A 20,285-nucleotide genomic window follows, 5' to 3' on the forward strand; every position below is an offset into this window, starting at 1 on the left:
TTCTATTTAATATCTGGGAGTCACTTCCTCTCTGTCTTCTTTCCCCTGCGGCCAGTGATGATGACTTTGACATGTCCAGATATTCCTCCTCTGGCTACTCCTCTGCTGAGGTGAGGCCCCATCCATTCCCGTCCTAAACACACGTAAGCAGGACCACCTCCAAGAGAAGGGGTAGGGCCAACGCCAAATCACACCCTGAGAGGAGCAGTGGGCAAAGCTAGGCGGAGCCCATGCGGGGGCGGGGCCTGGGATAAGATCTGGCCGGAAAGAAAGGTGAGGCCTTGGACTCCGCCTCTAGTGCCGGGAGCCCAGGATTAGGGGCGGGGCTTGGACCCGGGTTGGAACAGGGCCCTTACCTAGACGACACCTTACGGGAGAGGGCCTGAAATGAGGGCAGGGCCCGAACAGAGGCAGGACCTAAGGTGGGAAGTTGCCCTTAGAATGGGGTGTGGTGTGTAGCGGGGCGGGGCCCCGGGAGGACGTGCTTGTAAGGGAGGCCGGAACTGAGGCTGGGGCCGAGGAGGTGCAAAGCCTGGGGTTTCGGAGAGACCTGGGACGGGACGGGCTGGGCGCCGATGGCCTGGGCATGTGGCCCCGGCCCTGCGTGGTGTCTCCAGATGGCCCCGAGCCTGACCTCCCTCCCCTTTGCCTACAGCAGATCAACCAAGATTTGAACATCCAGCTGCTGAAGGACGGCTACCGGTTAGACGAGATCCCCGACGATGAGGACCTGGACCTCATCCCCCCCAAGTCCGTGAACCCCACCTGCATGTGCTGCCAGGCCACGTCCTCCACCGCCTGCCACATTCAGTAGCTGGCGGGGCCGCTGCGGCCGGCCGGGATGGGGCCGCCAGGGGCCAGGTTGGACCAGGCAGGGGCCAACCCCTCCCCAGCTCGTCCACCTGCCCCCGGCCCCCGCGCCCCCTACAGCCGCCAACCTCGTAACAGTCATTGCTTCCTCCTATGGTAGGACGTGTACCTCTGTGTGTTCATGGAGCCGGAGAAACCAAAACCGGGTCTCTCTCCACCCCGGGGGTGCTGAGGAGGGGAGGGGGCGGTTTGTTCAGTTACTTGGGGGACCTTGCCCAGCATCCTGCCCCCTCCCCAAAGCTGCAGCCCAGTAGAGGAAAGGGGTGACTGGACTGCAGGAAGGCCAACAGTAATGAGTGGGGGAGGGATCACAAAGCCAGGGGTTTGGACCCACCCACGTGAAGCCATGAATCCCCCAGCACCAGCCAAGGAAAGGCGCTGGGAAGGAGAAAGGCCCAGGGCAGTAGGGGCAGGGCCCAGCCCCTTAGAGCCGCCTCCACATGCCCCCCTGCTGGCCCACGTACCATCTGCGTTTCTCCCCTCATCTCTAGGTGGGAAGCCTGACAAAGCTGCCCAGTGGGATATTGTCCCCCACCTCTCGGGGATCACTGCCTTCTTTCTCCTCTTTGCCCCATTCACCCCCTTCCTTGCTCTCTGGATTGTGTGGAGGGTGAGGTGGGCCTTAGAGACAGCCAGAGTTTAGGGTGGTATGATCTGCCCTCACCTGCCCCTATAACTAATGCATCTATCTCTCTGTGCCCTGCCTCATCCCCCCACCCAACACACACACACACACACACACACACACACACTTACACTTCTGTTCTGTTCATTGGTCTCTGTCCCGGGCTGGAAGCAGGAGTTAAGGCTGGCCTCGAATGCCTCATTCCGGTCTCACTCTAGCCCAAGATCCCAGAGGCTGCTTCCCAGGAAGAATCTTCAAGGAAGCAAGCCTAAGAGAATACAGTGGCTGCGTGTGTATGGCAGGCACAGCTTGGCAGAACGTGTGTGTGCCTGGGGCTGTGAGGGCGTGTGTCTACATCTCTGCATTGGGCCTGTGTCTCCAGATGTCTGCGGCGTCCCGGTGGGGAAGTGACTGTGTGGCCTGCTAACAGTGTGAGAGGCTGCTCAGCAGTGCAGTGGGCTGGCGGTCAGAAGTCTGGGTTCTGGTCCTAGCTCCGGCACTCTCCCTGTTACCTCCAACAAGCCACTTATATTCTCTGGCTTTCAGTTCCCTCCACTGTACAATGAGCAGCATCTGAAATTATTTTTAAGGTTCTTCCAAACCTGAAGGAATTTCTTCATAGGAATTTCTGTGGAGGTGGATAAGGAGGTCTCTGTGTGTCTTTTGAGTACATCTGGTGGCTTCCTGAGTTGCGTGTCAGTGTGGAAAAGAGAGGGGGAAGTTCCTGTGGGACCTGCGTATGCCTGAATACAATCGGATCTTTTGGGAAATGCTTGAGTGTGTGTCTGTGTGTGTCTGTGGATGTGCACGTATATGTGGGTATCTATGGTGTGTGTAGCTGTGTGGTGTGTCTGAGAGTCAGAATGTATGTACTACTGCTTCTGCTGCTGTTACTTGGTGGTGGCAGGGGTGGGCATGGTTGCTAGAAAAGCTGAGGATGAAAATCAAGAGGGAGAAGGTGACCAAGGCCCTCCCCTGGGCCTGGGCAGTATAGATCTGCCCCATGCGAAGGAAAGCAAAAGCACAGATAGCCCATGACTGGTCAGGTCTATGCCGCACAAACCCCGTATCCCAGGGCCACTTCTCCATGCTGACCCCCCACACACGCTGGCCAATCCACTCTAATATATACCACTCACATGCTGCCAGCGTGCACAGGACACACCCACAGCCCAGTTCCTGGCTGCCAGTCCTGGGAGGTGGGAGTTGGAAGGGGGCGAGGGCAGTGAGAAGAGAGAGGAAGGCTGCTGGCTTAGGAGGGGTAGCACCTCTCCCTGCACCACACCCAGGGGCTGCCAGCTCCTGAGTGCTGAGGTGCAGCTCTCCACCCTCAACTCCTCCAACCCACCCCTAACTCCTCCAGTGCAGGGACCCTGGTTAGATGATGAGAAAATGCCAAAGGGAGGCAAGGACGGAGAAGGCACCTGCAGGACTCACAAGGCCTGTACTGGCCCCCACCTGAGCCTGTTTCTCCCCCCCCACCCCGGTCAGCATACCCACCCCCCGTCATCTGGGCCCCAAAACCAAGCTTCCTACTACTACTACCACCACCACCCCGGCCTCCTTGACTCACCCTTCGAGAACATGGGTACCTCCTCTTTTCCAGGCAGGGCCCCCGCCAAGGCTCACTTAGACTGCTGCCTTTGCTGCTGACATGCTGTGTGACTCTGGCCCACTGCTCAACCTCTCTGGCCCTGAGGAATAAGAGAAAGGCTCCCTCCCCACAAGATATACCTAATTCCCTGGCAGGCAAGGGCTTCTAGCTGAGGCAGTGTAGCGAGTGTAGCGGAGAGAAGTACGAAGCTGGCAGCCAGCACTTTCTGGGTCTAGGGAGAGTGCATGGTTCCCTCCTTCCCTACGTGGGAGGTTGGAGGGGAGGAATCGAGGCCTTAGTTTGCCCCCTGCCACCCTTGCCCCTTGTAGATACTGCCTTAACACTCCCTCTACCCTCAGCTCTGGCTGCCACCCAGCCAGGTTTCTCCGTGCTCACTAATTTATTTCCAGGAAGGTGTGTGGAAGACATGAGCCGTGTATAAAATTTTTTTTAACATTTCCATCGCAGTATTGACCATCATCCTTGGTTGTGTATCGTGTAACACAAATAATGATATTAAAAGCATCAAACAAGCCAGCCTCAGCTCCCTACCTGGGATGGGGGCAAGGGGCAGATGGGCCGGGAAGGGCAGAGGACCGATCCTCTGAACGCACATTTCACCCTACCTCCACCTGTGGGCTCCCAGGCTAGGCCTGCCACCGACCAGCTGCAACGGCCCTGGATGACTCACTTGACCCCTCGGAATCTCTGTTTCTCTTCATCACAGTGAGAAGCTTCGCCTAGAAGATCTCCAGGGACCTTGTGAACTCTTGGAAATTGGGCTCTTTTGCGAGGCTTGAGGCAGGAAGACACTGGGGTAGGGAGGAAATCAGACCTCTTCACCTCTCCAGGGATGGGGCTGAGCCAGGTGATATCATAATGGGCAGTGCCCATCCTAGAGAGGGAATCAGGGTGGGGTAGCAGCAAGAAGGCTGTGAGGGAGGGAAGCTGAGAGATCCTCCACAGGAGGGGGGTCGCAGCAGCTGGGGCACCTGCAGAGCTGTCTGGGAAAGTGGGGGGGTGGTCACTGATGTCTTGCAGGAGCCCCTGGTAGGTAGAGCCCACCACGGCATCCCCTAGACCCCACTATGTTCCTCTTTTCCCATAAGACCAAGACCCCCATCAGCACCTACAGTGACTCCTACAGGGCTCCTACCTCCATCAAGGAGGTCTATAAGGACCCACCTCTGTGGGCCTGGGAAGCCAACAGGTTTGTGACTCCGGTAAGTGGCGAGCTGGGGCGGGGGTTGGGCAGCGGGCAGTCCAGAGTGTACGGCTGTGGGTGTCTGGATCACTGACAGTGTGTGGTTGTCATTATGTGTTTGTAATTATTTGTAGCTTTGTGTGTGTGTGTGTGTGATTCATTTGCTTAGGCAGGGAATTTATCATGATATATATAAAGTAATACGAGATCCTGCCCTCATGGTACCCTCCTACTCCACCAGGGTAGGAGATGGGGAGAGATAGATGATAATCAAGAAATAAATTAGGGTTTTGTAAATTGTCCCAAATTCTGTAAAGGACATAAACGGGGTACTGGAAATGGAAAGTAACCAGGGAGAGCTACTTAAATAGAAGTAATAAAAGAGGTCTCTCTCTTTCAAGGTGACATTGAGCTGAGACTGGAAAGGTGAGTGAGAAATAGCCATGTGAAGAACTGAAAGAATAGGGTTCCAGGCAGAGTGATCAGAAAGTGCAAAGGCCCTGAGGCTGCCTGTGGGCTCTGCCTACAGGCATGTTTTTATGCGTGCTTATTACAGTCTCCTGTGTCTGTACTTGAAGACAGGTGGCCAAGTGGGGCTGTGCGGCTTTCACAAAATGGAGAGAAGATCTGTAAGTCTAATTGTGACTCTGCCCAAGGGAGTTTAATCTGTGTGTACCACCCAACAAAACTTTGCTGAGTATTTACATGTGTCAGGGACAATGTGGTTACAGTGAAGGGCCAAGCCATGCCTTTGAGGATCTCTCGGCAAAAAGTGAACAAAGTAGGACTGCCCAGTGTGGAACATGCACCAGCAGAGACTTGTGCTGGTATAACAGCCAGAAAGCCGCTCCCGGGACTTGAAGGGCAGGTCTGCTAAGAGATCGAGAAGAAGGACGCTCCGAGCAGAAGAGAAATGTGAAAGGGCAGCCCAGGGGCAGGGACCCACCAGGAACTGAGAACTGGAGCAGAGGAGAGGCCAGCCCTATGGTAAGAGAGAAGCCTGCAGACCATGAAGGGCTTCAGGTTGTGTTGAGAAATGTGGTCATAATGGTCCAGACTTTTGAGCCTGGGAGTGTCATGCTTGCATTGTGAGTGACACACTCTGGCCACTGTGGCAGGAGATTGATGGGGCTGGAGTTGAGGGCAGGAAGCCCAGTGAGGTGGTGAAGGATGAGGGAAGAGGATATAGGTGGGAGATAAGGAGAGACTGTAGCAGTGAAAAATAGGAGAGTATTTTTGAATAGGAGACTATCGTTGATACTCTCAATAGTACTCTCCTACTGTTGAATAGAGAGTCTTTTTAAAATAATTTTTATAGTTACAAAATAAATATATGCTCAATCAGAAAGTGGGGATGGGCTTCCCTGGTGGCGCAGTGGTTGAGAATCTGCCTGCTAATGCAGGGGACACGGGTTCGAGCCCTGGTCTGGGAAGATCCTACATGCCGCGGAGCGGCTGGGCCCGTGAGCCACAGCTACTGAGCCTGCGCGTCTGGAGCCTGTGCCCCGCAACGGGAGGGGCCGCGATAGTGAAAGGTCCGCGCACCGCGATGAAGAGTGGCCCCCACTTGCCGCAACTAGAGAAAGCCCTCGCACGAACCGAAGACCCAGCACAGCCAAAAATAAATAAATAATAATACTGGATAATAATTAAAAAAAAAAAAAAAAGAAAAAGAAAGTGGGGATCACTCAGAGAAGCACAAAGAAAACGGCCTATAATTCTCACTACCCAAAATAACTACTGTTAATTTATTATTTTATGCCCTTTCAGGAAGCAAATATTTTTTTATGAAGGTGGTGTCGTATACTAATATTTTGAATCTTGCTTTTTTCACAAAACCATACATCAAGTACATTTTCCTGTATCAAAAATATTCTATAATGTAATTTTAATGACTATCGTATTTTATTTTATGAATGTACCAAAATATGGTTGAGGAATCTTATATTATCGGAAATTTAGATTATTTATAAAATTTTGCTAGTATAATTATTCTTGTACATTCTTTGTATATATCAACTATTCCCTTAGGATAAATTCATAGATAGAAATTGTTGAGAGAAAGGATATGTGACTCTAAAAAACTTTGGATATACACTTCAAATTGCTGTGATAAGGGTTATAATAATCTACATGCCCACCAGCAAAATATGAGTGTCTGCCTGCTTTTCCAAACTCAATAGGAGGGAATTCTTAGGACGCAGATAACACACCTTGGTCACCATCTCGATATAAAGAAGAGGGGAGAGATTAAGAGGACTTCTGGGTTTTGGACTCTGGAAAACTGGAGGAATGGCAGTGCTACCAACTGATATTTGGAATTGCAGATTAGAGAGAGATTTGGAGTTCAACTGGGGACAAAAATATTCAAGGACTTCCAGGAAAAGATGTCTGCTGTGTAGCTGGATATACTTACCTGAAGCAAAGGAAAGAGGTTTGGGCTACAGACATGAATTCTGAAATCAACATATAGGTGGTAGCTGAAGTCATAGAGATTGCCAAAAAAAGAGTAAGAAAGTGGCCAAGGATAGGACTTTGGAGAATATCAGTATTTCAGGAGTAGGTAAAGGAAGAAGAGCCATAAAAGGAGACAGTGATAGGACGAAAATCATAGAGAAACCAACAAAGACAGCATTATTAGACAAAGCTCGGTGTCAAATGCTGTCAGCGCAGACAGGGATCTCTTGGATGTAGTAACACTTAGCTGCCTGGCTAAACAGCTTCAGTGAGTGGTGAGGAATGAAAGTCAGATAGCAGTGGGATTAATAATGAAGGAAAAGGCTTCCGCTTCTGGCAGTATGGTGGTCTAGAAACTCTGAAGGGCCCTCCTGGTTCCAAACAACTAGGTCCTGCATAAAAATTAATTTTCATTTTGTTTCGGACTGTCAGTGGAGATGAGTGGTAAGTATACTAAGAAGACAGGATTGCCCTGAGGACAAACGTCACTATCAGTACTACAAGCAGGAGTTTAAGCCTTTAGCTAGCTGAAAGATGGAGAACTGAACCTGTAAATTCCAAACTGAGCCAGAAAGTCCAGTGACCTCTGGCTCCCTTCCTCCCCGCTTCCACCCCAACACACACACACACACACACGATGAATGTACATCTTCTATGGTGGAAAATATCCTCAGTGTAGGTTTCCAGGTATCCTTAGAGTACGGTCAATCAACTCTGAGCTCACAATAAAAGACATAAGGAAACAAACCACCATATGACAGAGTCAACAGAAACAACAAACAGCAGACTTAAACCTCCAAGGATGTCAGATATTGGAAATAATAGTTAAAGAACACAAAATAATTATGAATTTTTCTGAGCAAAATGTGAACTCCTCAAAATGAGGATGCAACAAGAGATTATATTTTTAAAAGAATGGACAGATTTTTTAAAGAAATGAAATTTTAGAAATAAAAGATATATGTGTTAAAACCAAAACTCAATGGATGGATTAAGGAGCAAATTAGACACAGCTTAAGAACATCAGTGAAATGAAAAACAGAGCAGGGGGACTTCCCTGGTGGTTCAGTGGTTAAGACCCCATGCTTTCAATGCAGGGGGCACGGGTTCCATCCCTGGTTGGGGAACTAAGATCCCACAAGCTGTGCAGTGTGGGGAAAAAAAAACAAAACAAAACAGAGCAAAAGAAATTTCCCAGAATGCAGCACAGAGAGACAGAGAACTATAGAAAATATGGAAGAAACATTAAGCAATATGAAAGAAAAAGAAGATCCCACATAACTACTCGGGGTTCCAGAAGGAAAGAGCAGAAAGGAGAGTAGTCATTATCTGAAGAGACAAAGGCTCTTGATTTTCAACAACTAACAAGAGAAATGAATCCATGGATTCTTAGGTAACACGTGAAACTGCACAACACCAGCTTAAGAGATGACCTTAAAAACATGCAGAGAGAAATTATTTTCAACGTGTCTTCCTTTCAAGAACAAAAGAAAGATAAAAACACTTACAGACAAACAAAAACTAAAATATTTACTACAATAAGACTTATAATAGGGGGCTTCCCTGGTGGCACAGTGGTTAAGAACCCGCCTGCCAATGCAGGGGACACAGGTTTGAGCCCTGGTCCAGGAAGATCCCACATGTTGCAGAGCGGCTAAGCCCATGTGCCACAACTACTGAGCCTGCGCTCTAGAGCCCGCGAGCCACAACTACGGAGCCCACGTGCTGCAACTGCTGAAGTCCGATCGCCTAGAGCCCGTGCTCCGCTACAAGAGAAGCCACCGCAATGAGAAGCCCGTGCGCCGCAACGAAGAGCAGCCCCCCTCGCCTCAACTAGAGAAAGCCCGCGCACAGCAGCGAAGACCCAACACAGCCAAAAATAAAAATAAATTAATTAAATAAATTTTTTTAAAAAGACATAATAAAGGAACTTCTAAAGGATACACTTTGGGGAGAAGGAAAATGATAACAAAAGGAAGGTATGAGATGCAAGAAGGACTAGTGAGTTAAGAAACTGGTAAACATGAGATAAATTTAAACAAATATTGTCCATAGAAAATAATTATAATAATTTTTAACTTGTAAAATTTAAAGAAAGAACCAAAATATTGGAAAACAATATCATGTAAATTGTATATTGGAAAACAATATCATGTAAGGTACAAGGCTAGGAAAGGAATTTTTACAAAAACTGTCATTATTCACAGATGATACAGTTGTGTTTATAGAATCTACAAATTATTAGAATAAGAGAATTTAGAAAGTTGGATGAATTTAAGAGAAAAAGCATATTTAGGAAGCATAATCTTAAAATATATATATCATTTTAGCAACAAAGAGTGAGAGTAAGTAGAAATAAATCTAACAACGTGTGCAAAACTGTACGGATAATATTATAAAACTTTGAATACTTCAAAAAAATACTTAAATGAAGAGGCATAACATGCTCATGAATAGGAAGAGTCACTAACATAAAGATTCCATGCAATTCTGATTAAAATCTCAACAGGAGTTTTTGAAGAATTTGACAAGCTGTTTCTAAAATTTATAGAGAAGAGCGAAGGCCCAAGAACTAGCTAAAACACACCTAAAGAAGAAGGGGACTTGCCCAGTCAGATATTAATATTTATTACCAAGCTATAGAAATTCATAAAGCATAATATTACTGTAGGGATACACAAATTGATTAATGGAATAAAACAAACCAGAAATGGAGCCACACATATATGGAAACGACATGCAACAGAGATGACTGAAAGTAAAGCTATGGGAAAAGATGTATCAGGCTTGGGGTGGCATTACAAATCTGTGGGAGAATATAGATTACTCAATGAGACAACTGGTTATCCATGTGGATAAAAATTAAATTGATCCCCTAATTCACACCAAACCCCAAAACAGATTCCTGACAGATTAAGGCATAAATATGGAAAGTAAAACTGTATAATTTTAGAAAAAATTATGACATTATCTCCATTATCTTAGATTATGGATGGATTTCCTAAGTCACAAAAGCACTACATAAGAGATGAATAAATTCAACTATGTTAAAATGAAGAACTTATGTTCATCAAAAGACACCAAAAAGAAAATGAAGTTACAAGCCACAAACTGAGAGACGATAATTGCAACATGTAACTGACAAAGGAATATGCAGAATATATAAAGAACTATAATTCTCTGGGTTAAAATTGAACACGTTTTGACTCCTTCCTAAAACCCCTCGAAAACTACAATAAATGCATATTTAAGACATAAATTTGCAAGAATAGTGAGAAAGAAGAACAATGACAACAACAAAATTTCAGAAGCTGGAAAGTGTGATAGATAAGTAGTAACTGACACAGCAGATCTGAGAAAGCTGAATCCAAAGCCAGCAGTGAGAAACACAAGACATAATTCAACTTAAAACTGCAGAATTTTTAAAAGGCTCAGAAATTGGTAATACTAGGTTTCTCTGGAACGGAAGATGAGACAGGACCAAGGCTGAAACAACAATGATTTGAAAGCTAAGAAGCAATTAAACCCCTTCTTCTATTCCATGCCATAGGGTGACTGCTCGCCCATCTCTGCAAAAGTCAGAAGGCTTATTTTTTGGCAAGGATCTCAGGACTGGGGATTCCAGGCCCAGCTAAGGTCAGGGTACCGTACTGAAAACAGATGAACCTCCATACGCTGAATGCTAAACCCCCAGCAGCCCTCTTCTCCACTAGGGTCTCAGAACAATGGCAGGTAGGTCACTGAAAGAGTCTCTTCCGAGGGATCTGATCAGCCCAAGAGAAAAGACCTACAGATACTGACAGAGTTTGCAACAAGTAGTCTAGCCAGAGCATCCTACAATGATGCCCACCCACAGCTCAAAGCCTCCAATGAGCCTTTTTAGTCTCCTGCTCATAAACATGAGCAGACAATCACAGATTACAGACATCTGAGGAAAGCCTCGAATGGAAACAATGAAGAGTCTGTGAGTTCTTCTAAATGATTATTTGTGTGTGTGTGTGTGTGTGTGTGTGTGTGTGAGCGTGTCTGAGTGTGTATGTATAGATGTACATCTGTACATCTGTCTATGAGTGTATCTGGGTGCACAGATCTATGTGTATGTCTGGACATGCATGTGTTTGTGTGTATGTAAAACTCAGGGGAATGCTAAGTCATGGGGCCCCTCGACCCATATGGAGTATGACTGTGTAGGATCTGCCCACAGAACAAAACCTCAGCTGGGCACGGAGGATCCAAGAAGCCCCTCAGCTGAGGGGCTTTCAGGGGAGTAGGAGCAGCAAGGTCTCATCCCAGGCCAAGAGAAGCCTCTGCTCTTCAGATCATAAGGGTGAAATGCGGTGCAATGGTGTCATCCCAGCGCCTTGCTGCCCACTATGATGAGAAAGTCCTTTCTGGTGTCTGACTTTGCTGGGTGTCCCACCCCTGTAACCCAGCTTCCTTTTCATCCCAGCTGCCTACAGAGACATGGGTCCACAACTAACTTGGCAATCTGCCTTTGGCTGAGGACAAGGGGGCCCTTGATCTGGGATTCTACAGATCCAGCCAAACAAGGGGTATTGGGATAAGATGAGGTGAACCCCAAGAAGCAGAGGGGCCCAGAGCCTGAACCAAGATCAGGAAAAAAAATCAGGATAGGATGAGGACCAGCACAACGTAAATGTCAGGGTCAAGGGTAATATTGGTGTCAAGATGAGAGCCACAGCAGAATTAGGGTCAGGTTGGAGTCAGAGAATTAGATTTTAAAGTAGGTGCCCCTCTGGCCCCATCCTTCATCTCCTTCAAGGTGCCAGGTTCACAGAGAGCCCTTCCTGTCCAAAACACCTGCCTAAGGTAGCCAGCTCCCAGGGCAGCCAGCCTTTCCTGAGGCTCCAGGTTGTTCCATGGGCCTGTTGCTCTGTTGGGGAAGACCCAGGCCCTGCTCCCAGGCAGCACACAGCCTGGAAGAAAGAGGACAGGAACACCCAGCTCTGCCCTTATAGGTCCCAGTCAAGGAAAGGACAGAAATGAGAAGAACATCAGAAAACCACTCTGACTGAGGGAAAATGTTGGGTTCCAAGTCCGAGACTTGGATGGAAGAAAAAGAAGAAAAGGGTGATTCAAGCAAAAGAACTATGCAGAGGGAACCAAGGCTGGCCTGGGGATCCCTCTGGCATAGGGAGAGGGTTGGGAGACCCACCTGGGCTGACCTCAATAGGGGCTAAATCTAGGTCCAGCAGGATGCCAAGGCTGGGGTCTCCATGCACCTAGCCATCTCCTCCCCTCTCTCCTTGCCAGGGCCTGACTCAGACTGTGCAGCGCCATGTGGATCCTGAAGCCCTGCAGAAGATGGTCAAGTGTGCTGTGCAGGACTACAGCTATAAGAGTTCCATACCAGGTCACCCCTACTTGCCTGAGAAATACTGGCTCTCTCAAGAGGAAGGTAGGGCCTCATCCATCACCCAACTGTGACCCCATTCAGTGACCCCAACAAAGACCCTACCCCTGAACCCAACTTGACTCCTGACCTCCACCCTGATCCTATACAAACCTTATCCCCATCCTCGACCAGGGCTTCTTCTCTAATTACCCCCATTCCAGCTTGATTCCCAACCACCTGGCCTGACCCTGATCCTGACCCCTGACCCTGGAGGAGGAGATCCAGGCTCTGCCTTTTGGGAGTTCCCAGTCTATGCCAAAGAATTGGAAGAGGCCTGGGCCTTATCCCTAGAGAGAGGGAGGGAGCATTAACCTCCTCCAAACAAATTCCTCCATGTGTATTCCGGTGCTATCTCCTCCCATCTTCTTAGTGACCCTGTTCCATCAGGTTCCCTTCTCTCCTGCAACCCTCTGCCTCACCACATCTCTCTCCCCTCAACCTGGAAGCCTTTTCTAATTTCCTCCTGTCTAAAAATTCTCTCTCGCTCCTCCCCTTCACAGCCAAGATTCTTGGAAATAGAGTCTATGTCTCTACTTCCTCACTCCTTATGCCTTATAAGAAATTATCCTTCTCATTTGGTTAGGTGTTTATTATGTCTCCCTGTACATTCCAAAAGAACAGAGAGTCTTGTTTTATTTAGAGCTGTGCTCCCTCCATCTAGAATAGCAGCAGGCTTCATAAGTATTTGTTGAATGAATTGATGATTAATCTTCAATTGAAATTGGGAATCTGCATCTCCTACACTCATGTTTAATGTTTATTAAAACTGATCTTGTATGGTTCTAATTACCTCATCCATGGGACTCTTCAGTCTGTTCCTCATGAGACCTACCCTATGCATTTCACTCTGACCACTCTCTATTCTGTGAAACTCCTTCCTTCCTCAGCTTCTCTGATGCCTCAAATTCCTGGGTCTCTTGTCTAATCATTCTGGAAACATGGGGTTCCTCGGGATGCTGATCGGAGCCTCCTCTCTCCTTATTCCTCTCTTGAGACCGTTTAATCTAACCCACATCTTTAATTACTGACAGCTCTAAGTCTTTATTTCTAGCCTTGTCCTCTTACCAGGATTCCACTTTCCTTTATCTGATTATGAGCAAATTTACCTGAATGGCCCCAAACACTTCAAACTCAGTATGTCCAACCCACCAACCTAGAACTCCAAGTCCCAACACACTGCCCCACACATACACGCACCTGCTCTTCCTCTAGGGCTCCTAGAACTCCTTTCCTAATCTCTCACATGTATTCTTTCACACTGTTAGCGTGGTGGATCAGAGAGGAACTTACAGGACACTTAGGTGACTGGATGGGTGGGGCTTCGGAGGGTTTTAAGTAGAGAACTGTCTTGGTCAGATTTTCATTTATCATAAGTGCCATAGTTTCTATGTAGAGATCGGATTGTAGGATTTCAGAATGAGGCAGGAAGACCAGTAGGCTAATAACAATAATAATCACAATAATAATGATGATGATGATGATGATGATGATGATGATAGTTTTCTCTGTGCCAGGCATTGTTCTAAATGTTTTACATATAATAACTTATTTAAATCTCACAACGACCCTATGGGGTAGATAGTATTATTACCCCCATTTTAAAATTAAGGAAACAGAGACAAGGTGAAATTAATTAACTAGATCAAGGTCACACACAGTTAATATCTGGCAGAGCTGAAATTTGAACCACAGGAGTCGGTCTACAGAGTCCATCCTATTAACCATGACATTATTGTCTCCTGGTTTAGGCACTGCAGAGATACAGGAGTGATATCATGGGGGACTGGAAGAAAGAATAGAGTCAAGTGATTTTAAGGAGGCAGAATAAGCAAACTTTGAGCCTAGATGTGGAAGATGAGAGGGAGGATTTGGGAGGAGGCCCATTTCCAGGGTTTCCAGGTTGGCTGATTCAGAGAGGGTGGTGCCAGGATGAAAAGTGATCAGCTCAAAGGACCCAGGCTCCACTCAGAAGCTTGTCTTAGGTGGGATATAGGCTGCATCTCAGTGTCTAAGACAAGTATGGGGCCAGGCTGGGCTTTTCTGGCCTAAGGGAGATCAGTGAGAGTCCAGCTTTGTGCTGGGGATCCGAGGAAAAACATGTAAGGGGTCCCAGATCCTGGGACAGAAAAAGGAGTAATACTGTCTTATGTTTCCACCCTTATGATCAAGCAGACAAATGCAACCCAAAGCACCTGTGCGGTAACCGGTATAATACATGGAGGATGGGACCTTACAACTGTACGGGCTGGAACAAATGTGCCTCATACCTTCCCCGGCTGCCTAAGGTATCTACTGTGCCAGCAAAGATGCCTGGGGCCTGGGACCACCCCCCACCCCCCATCTGCCTCCCAAACCACAGTGTCTGATATTTCACCATTAGTTTCTCATCCTTTTCCCACCAACAATGCTCCAAGGCCTTTTCCCATTTGTGAGACTAGGGTTTATATCTTCTAGGAAACAAGGGAGCTCAGGAGTGAAGCTGTGCTGGGCCTCTGGGTCCCAATCTCTGGCTAGGCTCTGTGGAGACATGGCTGGTGTGCACTCTTTGAGGTGCTACCTTCCTGAAGCTTGCCACCTGGCACCTTCCCACATGGTCTGGTCAAGAAGTCATTGATAGGCTGAGTCTACCCGCTCCTCTCTCCCCTCCTTTGTGATGTGAGCAAGGGCAAAGGAGGGAGAACAAGGCCATCCAGAGGCAGAGCAGATAGATACAGGAGAGTCTTCCAAAGAGATAGGAAAGAGTCCAGCCACAGCCCCAGGCACGAAGAAAGAGGGAAGATGTAAGGATACCAGGCAAGAGTAGGGGCTCTTAACTGTAGGTTGATGGTTGACCTCAGGTTGACCAAACCCTTCTGAATCAGAACTTCCTCAAGAATCAGAATCAGAATTTTTCATAAGTTCCCCAAGTGATTCTGATGGGCAGGCAACACTGCAATATTGGAAAATCCCTATTAGAGAGACACGGAGACACAGCTACACAGAGTCAGCTAGACAAAGAAGGGTAAAATCAGAGGCAAACGGTGAGACAGGGATGTCAGAGGTGCAGGTCCAGACCTGGTCCACCTACAGCTCCACTTCCCCCACCCCCACCACCTGGGAGGCGGAGTAAACCGCGTTGCCCAGCGACAACCCCAAACACTCAGAACGTGGGAGAGTAGGGGTGCTTCTGGAGGGCGGGAGAAGGCGCGGCCTGGGACTAGTCTGGGTGTTCTGGGAGAACCCCCAAAGGAGGAACTCTTCCGGGTCAGAGCTTGAGGCAGCGTGTGTGCCACTTCCAGGAGGCCGGGATGGAGACAGTAGTTCGAGGAATGCCCTTGGTGCACCCTCCTAAGCCGGAGCGACTCAACGCCTACGGTAACGGATGGTGGACAGTGGAGGGAAATGGGTAGGCCAGAAGGACGGAGGGATGGAGACCCGAGGTACGGGGCGGAGGCCGAGGGCCCTGGAGAGGCTGTAACCCTGTCTCTATCTGTTTGTGTCTCCATCTCGTCCTGTCTCTGACCTTGTCTCTTCCCATTCCTGTGACTCTGTGTCTGGGTCTCCCGGGCTTGGGGCCCGTGGGCGCAGAGCGCGAGGTAGTGGTGAACATGCTGAACTCGCTGTCACGGAAGCAGCCGCTGCCGCAGATCACGCCCCGCTGCGGGTGTGTGGACCCGCTGCCGGGCCGCCTGCCCTTCCAGGGTTATGAAAGCGGTTGCTCGGGCCGCCACTACTGTCTGCGCGGCATGGACTACTGCGTCGCCGGGCCACCCTGCACCGAACGTCGCCTGCGGCTTTTGCGCACAGAGCGGCCGACTGCAAGGTTCGCAGGGCCGAGCGCTCAGTAGCCGGGCCCCGCCCCCAAGCAAGCCCCGCCCCCAGAGTCCCCCCTACCCCAGCTGCGGACGCTCCATCCCGAACCACTTCTTGCTCTGACCTGTCTCTGTGACAGACCCCACCCCGCCTCCAGCCCGCGCGGTCCGCTTACTGGCGCCTCCCTGTCCCGCCCTCGGGCCTCACGGCCTGAACGTACGGCTGAGGCGGGTGAACCTGCACGGAGATACCCGAGTTCCTGATCCTATCCCTCCTGAACTGGGCTCAAGGTCAACCTGGCTCCTGTACGTCTTCTGGAGGCTCTGCCCGAGGGTTTCTTTGAGGAACAAACTCCTCACACCAGTTTGCTCCCCCTTCCCACACCCGCCGGCCCCGCCCCCTACCTGGTCACCGGGACCTGGAGACGCAGGTTCTAGCTTGCGGAGTGCCATGTGTCCTCAGAACAGTGTCCCCTATTCCTGGGCCTCGGGTCACCGTTGGTAATGGGCAGGGTCATCGGTGGGTTCTGAGAAGGCAAGGAAATGGTGACCGCATTACCAGAAGGGCCCTGGCCTCCTCGGAGCCCCGCACCACCTCTGGATGTAGACAGCCTCGCGTGTTATTGTGGAGGAAACTGAAGCTCAGGCGCTCAGCAGAAGCCCAGACTGCAACGCGGCCTTTTCCCTGCACTTGGCGTTAGACAAGGCTGGCTGAGCCTGGGAGACCTCCAATGTCCGCGTCTGTCTAGAGAGCTGTGAAAGGGGGAGGGAGATCCTGAACCTTGTCCCTAACCCCGTGGTGATACCCCGTCCCTCCCCAGGCTGAGAGAGACTGATTCATTGTGCGAAACTGGGTCTTATCCCTCACAAGGGCATGGAGGAGCGAGAAAGTGCCTAAGCCTGAGAAACGTCGCCTCGTCGATAAGCTGGAGTAATTGCTGTCCCATGTTGAGGATCCGGGGGCTCCCAGGTCCTCAGTGACTGTACCTCAACCCTCCCCAGAGTACAGCGTTCTCCGCGGCCCAGCCTGGGCGGCAGAAACGAGGCCTTAGGGGGAGAGGGACTTCAGGTGTCTTCCCAGAGGCGACGTTTCGAGGTCTTGAAGGGACAGGAGGCCGGAAGGGAGGATCTCTGAGCCGTAGGACTGACACCTGAAGTGCGGCTCAGAGTCTTGGTCTGGGTTGGGGCGTAGAGGGAAGTCAAAAGGTCCGACCCCTTCCTGCCCACCGCTTCCTTCTCCAGGACTGTATCGCCCTGCAAGCACCGGCCGGGAATGCAATGTGCTGTTATAACTCCCCCGCCGTCATACTACCCTTGTCCGAACCTCAGGTAAATCTGGCGCACACACATGCAAATGCGCACCCACACAGAAGCTGTAACCTTGGCATGGCGGGGGACCCAGGGACTAGTTGGGATAACTGACCTCTGTGATGCACCGACTGGAAGATGACACCAGGGGGCGATGGTGCCATGGGGAAGTCAAAGCTGGCAACTAAATGAGAGGGCATGGAGATGGCATTGAGGGTTTACAGGTTAGCAGTGGGGCTTAGAGTCAAGAGATCAGGGCGTTAGGTTCAGGGCTTGAATTAAAGATTAAAAAGTCAGTGTTAGGGAGCGGGTATTGGGAATCAAAAATTTAACAGTAGACCCTGAGGTCAAGAGGTCAGTGTTGGAGCCTAGGGCCATTATTCGGGGCAAAATGTTGGGATAAGATTAGCATTGAGAATTGGAGTCAGACGTATGAGGGTCCAAAAGGGCTGACCCATCTCTCCCCACAGATGGGACACAAGTCACTTCAAGAAGACCGGTGGCCCCCAGAGAAACAACTATGTCGTCCACCCTGAGTTTGTGTCCGAGACCTATCCTGACTACCACTGCCGGTAGAGCCCGGGCTGGCCGGGCCAAGGGGGCTGAACAATGAATAAATTCTTCATCCTAAAGGCTGCCTCTCGTGTCCTTACCCAGCAGGATCTGGCAATGAGGAGCCAGTCACTCAGGCCTCTGCCAAGCCCCCTCAACTGAGATACAGTTTCTCAAAGTCATCTTGCCCTGAGCCCTCCCCACTCCATCATCTCAGTACTTCCCTTGGGTGGCCCTGAGTGCCTTCCTGACGCATGGCAATAGCCCTATGAGGGGCATGACCTCCTCCTTTCCATCCCAGAGCCCAAACTAATGGGCCCACCTAGCCATGCAGGAGGGCCCATCTACCTCCCATCCTAGGAGGACCCCACAGCTGCCATTTCCCCAATATCCCCCAAACCTAGATGTCCCTTCACCCCCATATCTCAGTGGACCCAGAATTGCCCATCCTGCAGTCAGAGCCATGTCCCTATACTCAAAGCTCTTTATCTCTGTTCCCAGAGTCTCCATCGCAGCGATCCCAAAGTCTATGTTCAGATACCCTTGCTGCCCTCCCCCACCCAAGTCCAAGAGGTCCAAAACAATTTTGGAGGGTTTCATGATCAAGAAATTTCAAATTACAAAACAAAGCCCTGCATCATCAGAAAATCTACAAACAACAAATGCTGGAGAGGGTGTGGACAAAAGGGAACTCTCCTGCACTGTTGGTAGGAATGTAAATTGATATAGCCACTATGGAGAACAGTATGGAGGTTCCTTAAAAAACTAAAAATAGAACTACCATATGATCCAGCAATCCCACTACTGGGCATATACCCAGAGAAAACCATAATTCAAAAAGACACATGCACCCCAATGTTCATTGCAGCACTATTTACAAGAGCCAGGTCATGGAAGCAACCTAAATGCCCATCGACAGACGAATGGATAAAGAAGTTGTGGTACATATATACAATGGAATATTACTCAGCCATAAAAAGGAACGAAATTGAGTCATTTGTTGAGATGTGGATGGATCTAGAGACTGTCATACAGAGTGAAGTAAGCCAGAAAGAGAAAAACAAATATTGTATATTAACTCATGTATGTGGAACCTAGAAAAATGGTACAGATGAACTGGTTTGCAGGGCAGAAGTTGAGACAGATGTAGAAAACAAACGTATGGACACCAAGGGGGGAAAGCCGCAGGAGTGGGGATGGTGGTGTGCTGAATTGGGCAATTGGATTGACATGTATACACTGATGTGTATAAAATTGATGACTAATAAGAACCTGCTGTATAAAAAAAAATTAAATTAAATTAAAAAATTAAAAAACAAAGCCCTGGGGGACTTCCCTGGTGGCGCAGTGGTTAAGAATCCGCCTGCCAATGCAGGGGACATGAGTTCAATCTCTGGTCCAGGAAGATCCCACATGCCGCGGAGCAACTAAGCCCATGTGCCACAACTACTGAGCCTGCGCTCTAGAGCCGGTGAGCCACAACTACTGAAGCCCGCATGCCTAGAGCCTGTGCTCCGCAACAAGAGAAGCCACCGCAATGAGAAGCCCGCGCACCACAGCGAAGAGTAACCCCCACTCCTGCAACTAGAGAAATCCCACGTGCTGCAACGAAGACCCAACGCAGCCAAAAAAAAAAAAAAAAAAAGCCCTGTTTCTCTGTCCCTCAGGGAGCAAGCGGTGGGGTGTTCTGGAGTCTCTAGTATCTTCAGTATTTTTGCACCCCATTCCTCCTGGGTGCAGTTGTATAGCGGGGCACGCCCACCTCCTCGCAGCAGGGGCACTTCTAAGGGCTGCCACCAAGGGGAGTGGGTGGGGGAAGACTTTGCAAAATACAGAGCAGAATCCGGTCTTCTCAGTCCCTGATCTCAGGCACTGCTGGTCTGGTCCGGTGGGAGCTGACAGCTTGGGCCTCTCGGCTGATGGAACTAGGCTCCACTCCGTGGGGTCCTTGATTGGATCCGACCTGCACTGAGCCGCTGAGATCCTCCCAGAATTCCGCTACCCTTTTTCCGTATGGGAAAAGAGCTAATGAGAGCGTTATACCGAGACGGCCTTAACCTGCCCAAATCTGTAGGAAAAGGAATCCCAAGGGCCAGCTCTGTCCCTTTACCCTGCGGCTCTCTCCTTCTCATACACACCCCAAATTTAGCCTGCAGGTGCGAGAACCCTAACATTCGACAGCTGCACCTCCCTCCAGAACTACAGTTCCCAGCAGACCTGGGGCAGAGCCCCGCCCGCGTGCGGGTAAGCAATGGTCCAGAGGGGGCGGGCCTGCAGGCGGGGGGCGGAACCGGGAGGCACCGGGCTGGCGGCGGGCCTGTGCCAGGAGCTGGGCACAGAACAGAAGAGGAAGGTGGGGGCTAAGGGGCGTGACCTCAAGTGCGCGTGACAATGTGGGAGGATTGTCGGGCGCCAGGGGCGGAGCTGGACTCTGAGACTCAAGACGAGACCGAATGACTGGGGCGTGG

General features: G+C 49.7%; 2 protein-coding genes across 7 annotated transcripts in view; both read left to right on the plus strand.

Annotated features, from left to right (window-relative positions):
• Positions 1-3,622, plus strand: part of FAM219A (family with sequence similarity 219 member A) — a 54,561-nt gene extending 50,939 nt beyond the window's left edge. For 4 of the 6 annotated variants that reach the window (XM_059924564.1, XM_059924567.1, XM_059924566.1 and 1 more), the window contains exons 5-6: positions 56-110; positions 656-3,622. In XM_059924564.1, the coding sequence (XP_059780547.1) occupies positions 56-110; positions 656-814 (214 nt within the window). In that variant the 3' untranslated portion in view covers positions 815-3,622. The remainder of the gene's footprint in view (positions 1-55; positions 111-655) is intronic. The other 2 variants (XM_059924565.1, XM_059924568.1) reach the window with 1 other exon arrangement.
• Positions 3,623-4,177: 555 nt separating this feature from the next.
• Positions 4,178-17,863, plus strand: SPMIP6 (sperm microtubule inner protein 6). The gene is made up of 7 exons (XM_059926343.1): positions 4,178-4,312; positions 12,025-12,169; positions 14,336-14,451; positions 15,445-15,520; positions 15,734-15,968; positions 17,200-17,286; positions 17,736-17,863. Exons 1-7 carry the CDS (start codon positions 4,178-4,180, stop codon positions 17,839-17,841), a joined length of 900 nt encoding a protein of 299 aa, XP_059782326.1. The 3' UTR covers positions 17,842-17,863.
• The last annotated feature ends 2,422 nt before the right edge of the window (positions 17,864-20,285 follow it).

Source organism: Balaenoptera ricei, chromosome 6, assembly GCF_028023285.1.
Source record: "Balaenoptera ricei isolate mBalRic1 chromosome 6, mBalRic1.hap2, whole genome shotgun sequence".
In the NCBI taxonomy this organism is placed as follows: domain Eukaryota; kingdom Metazoa; phylum Chordata; class Mammalia; order Artiodactyla; family Balaenopteridae; genus Balaenoptera; species Balaenoptera ricei.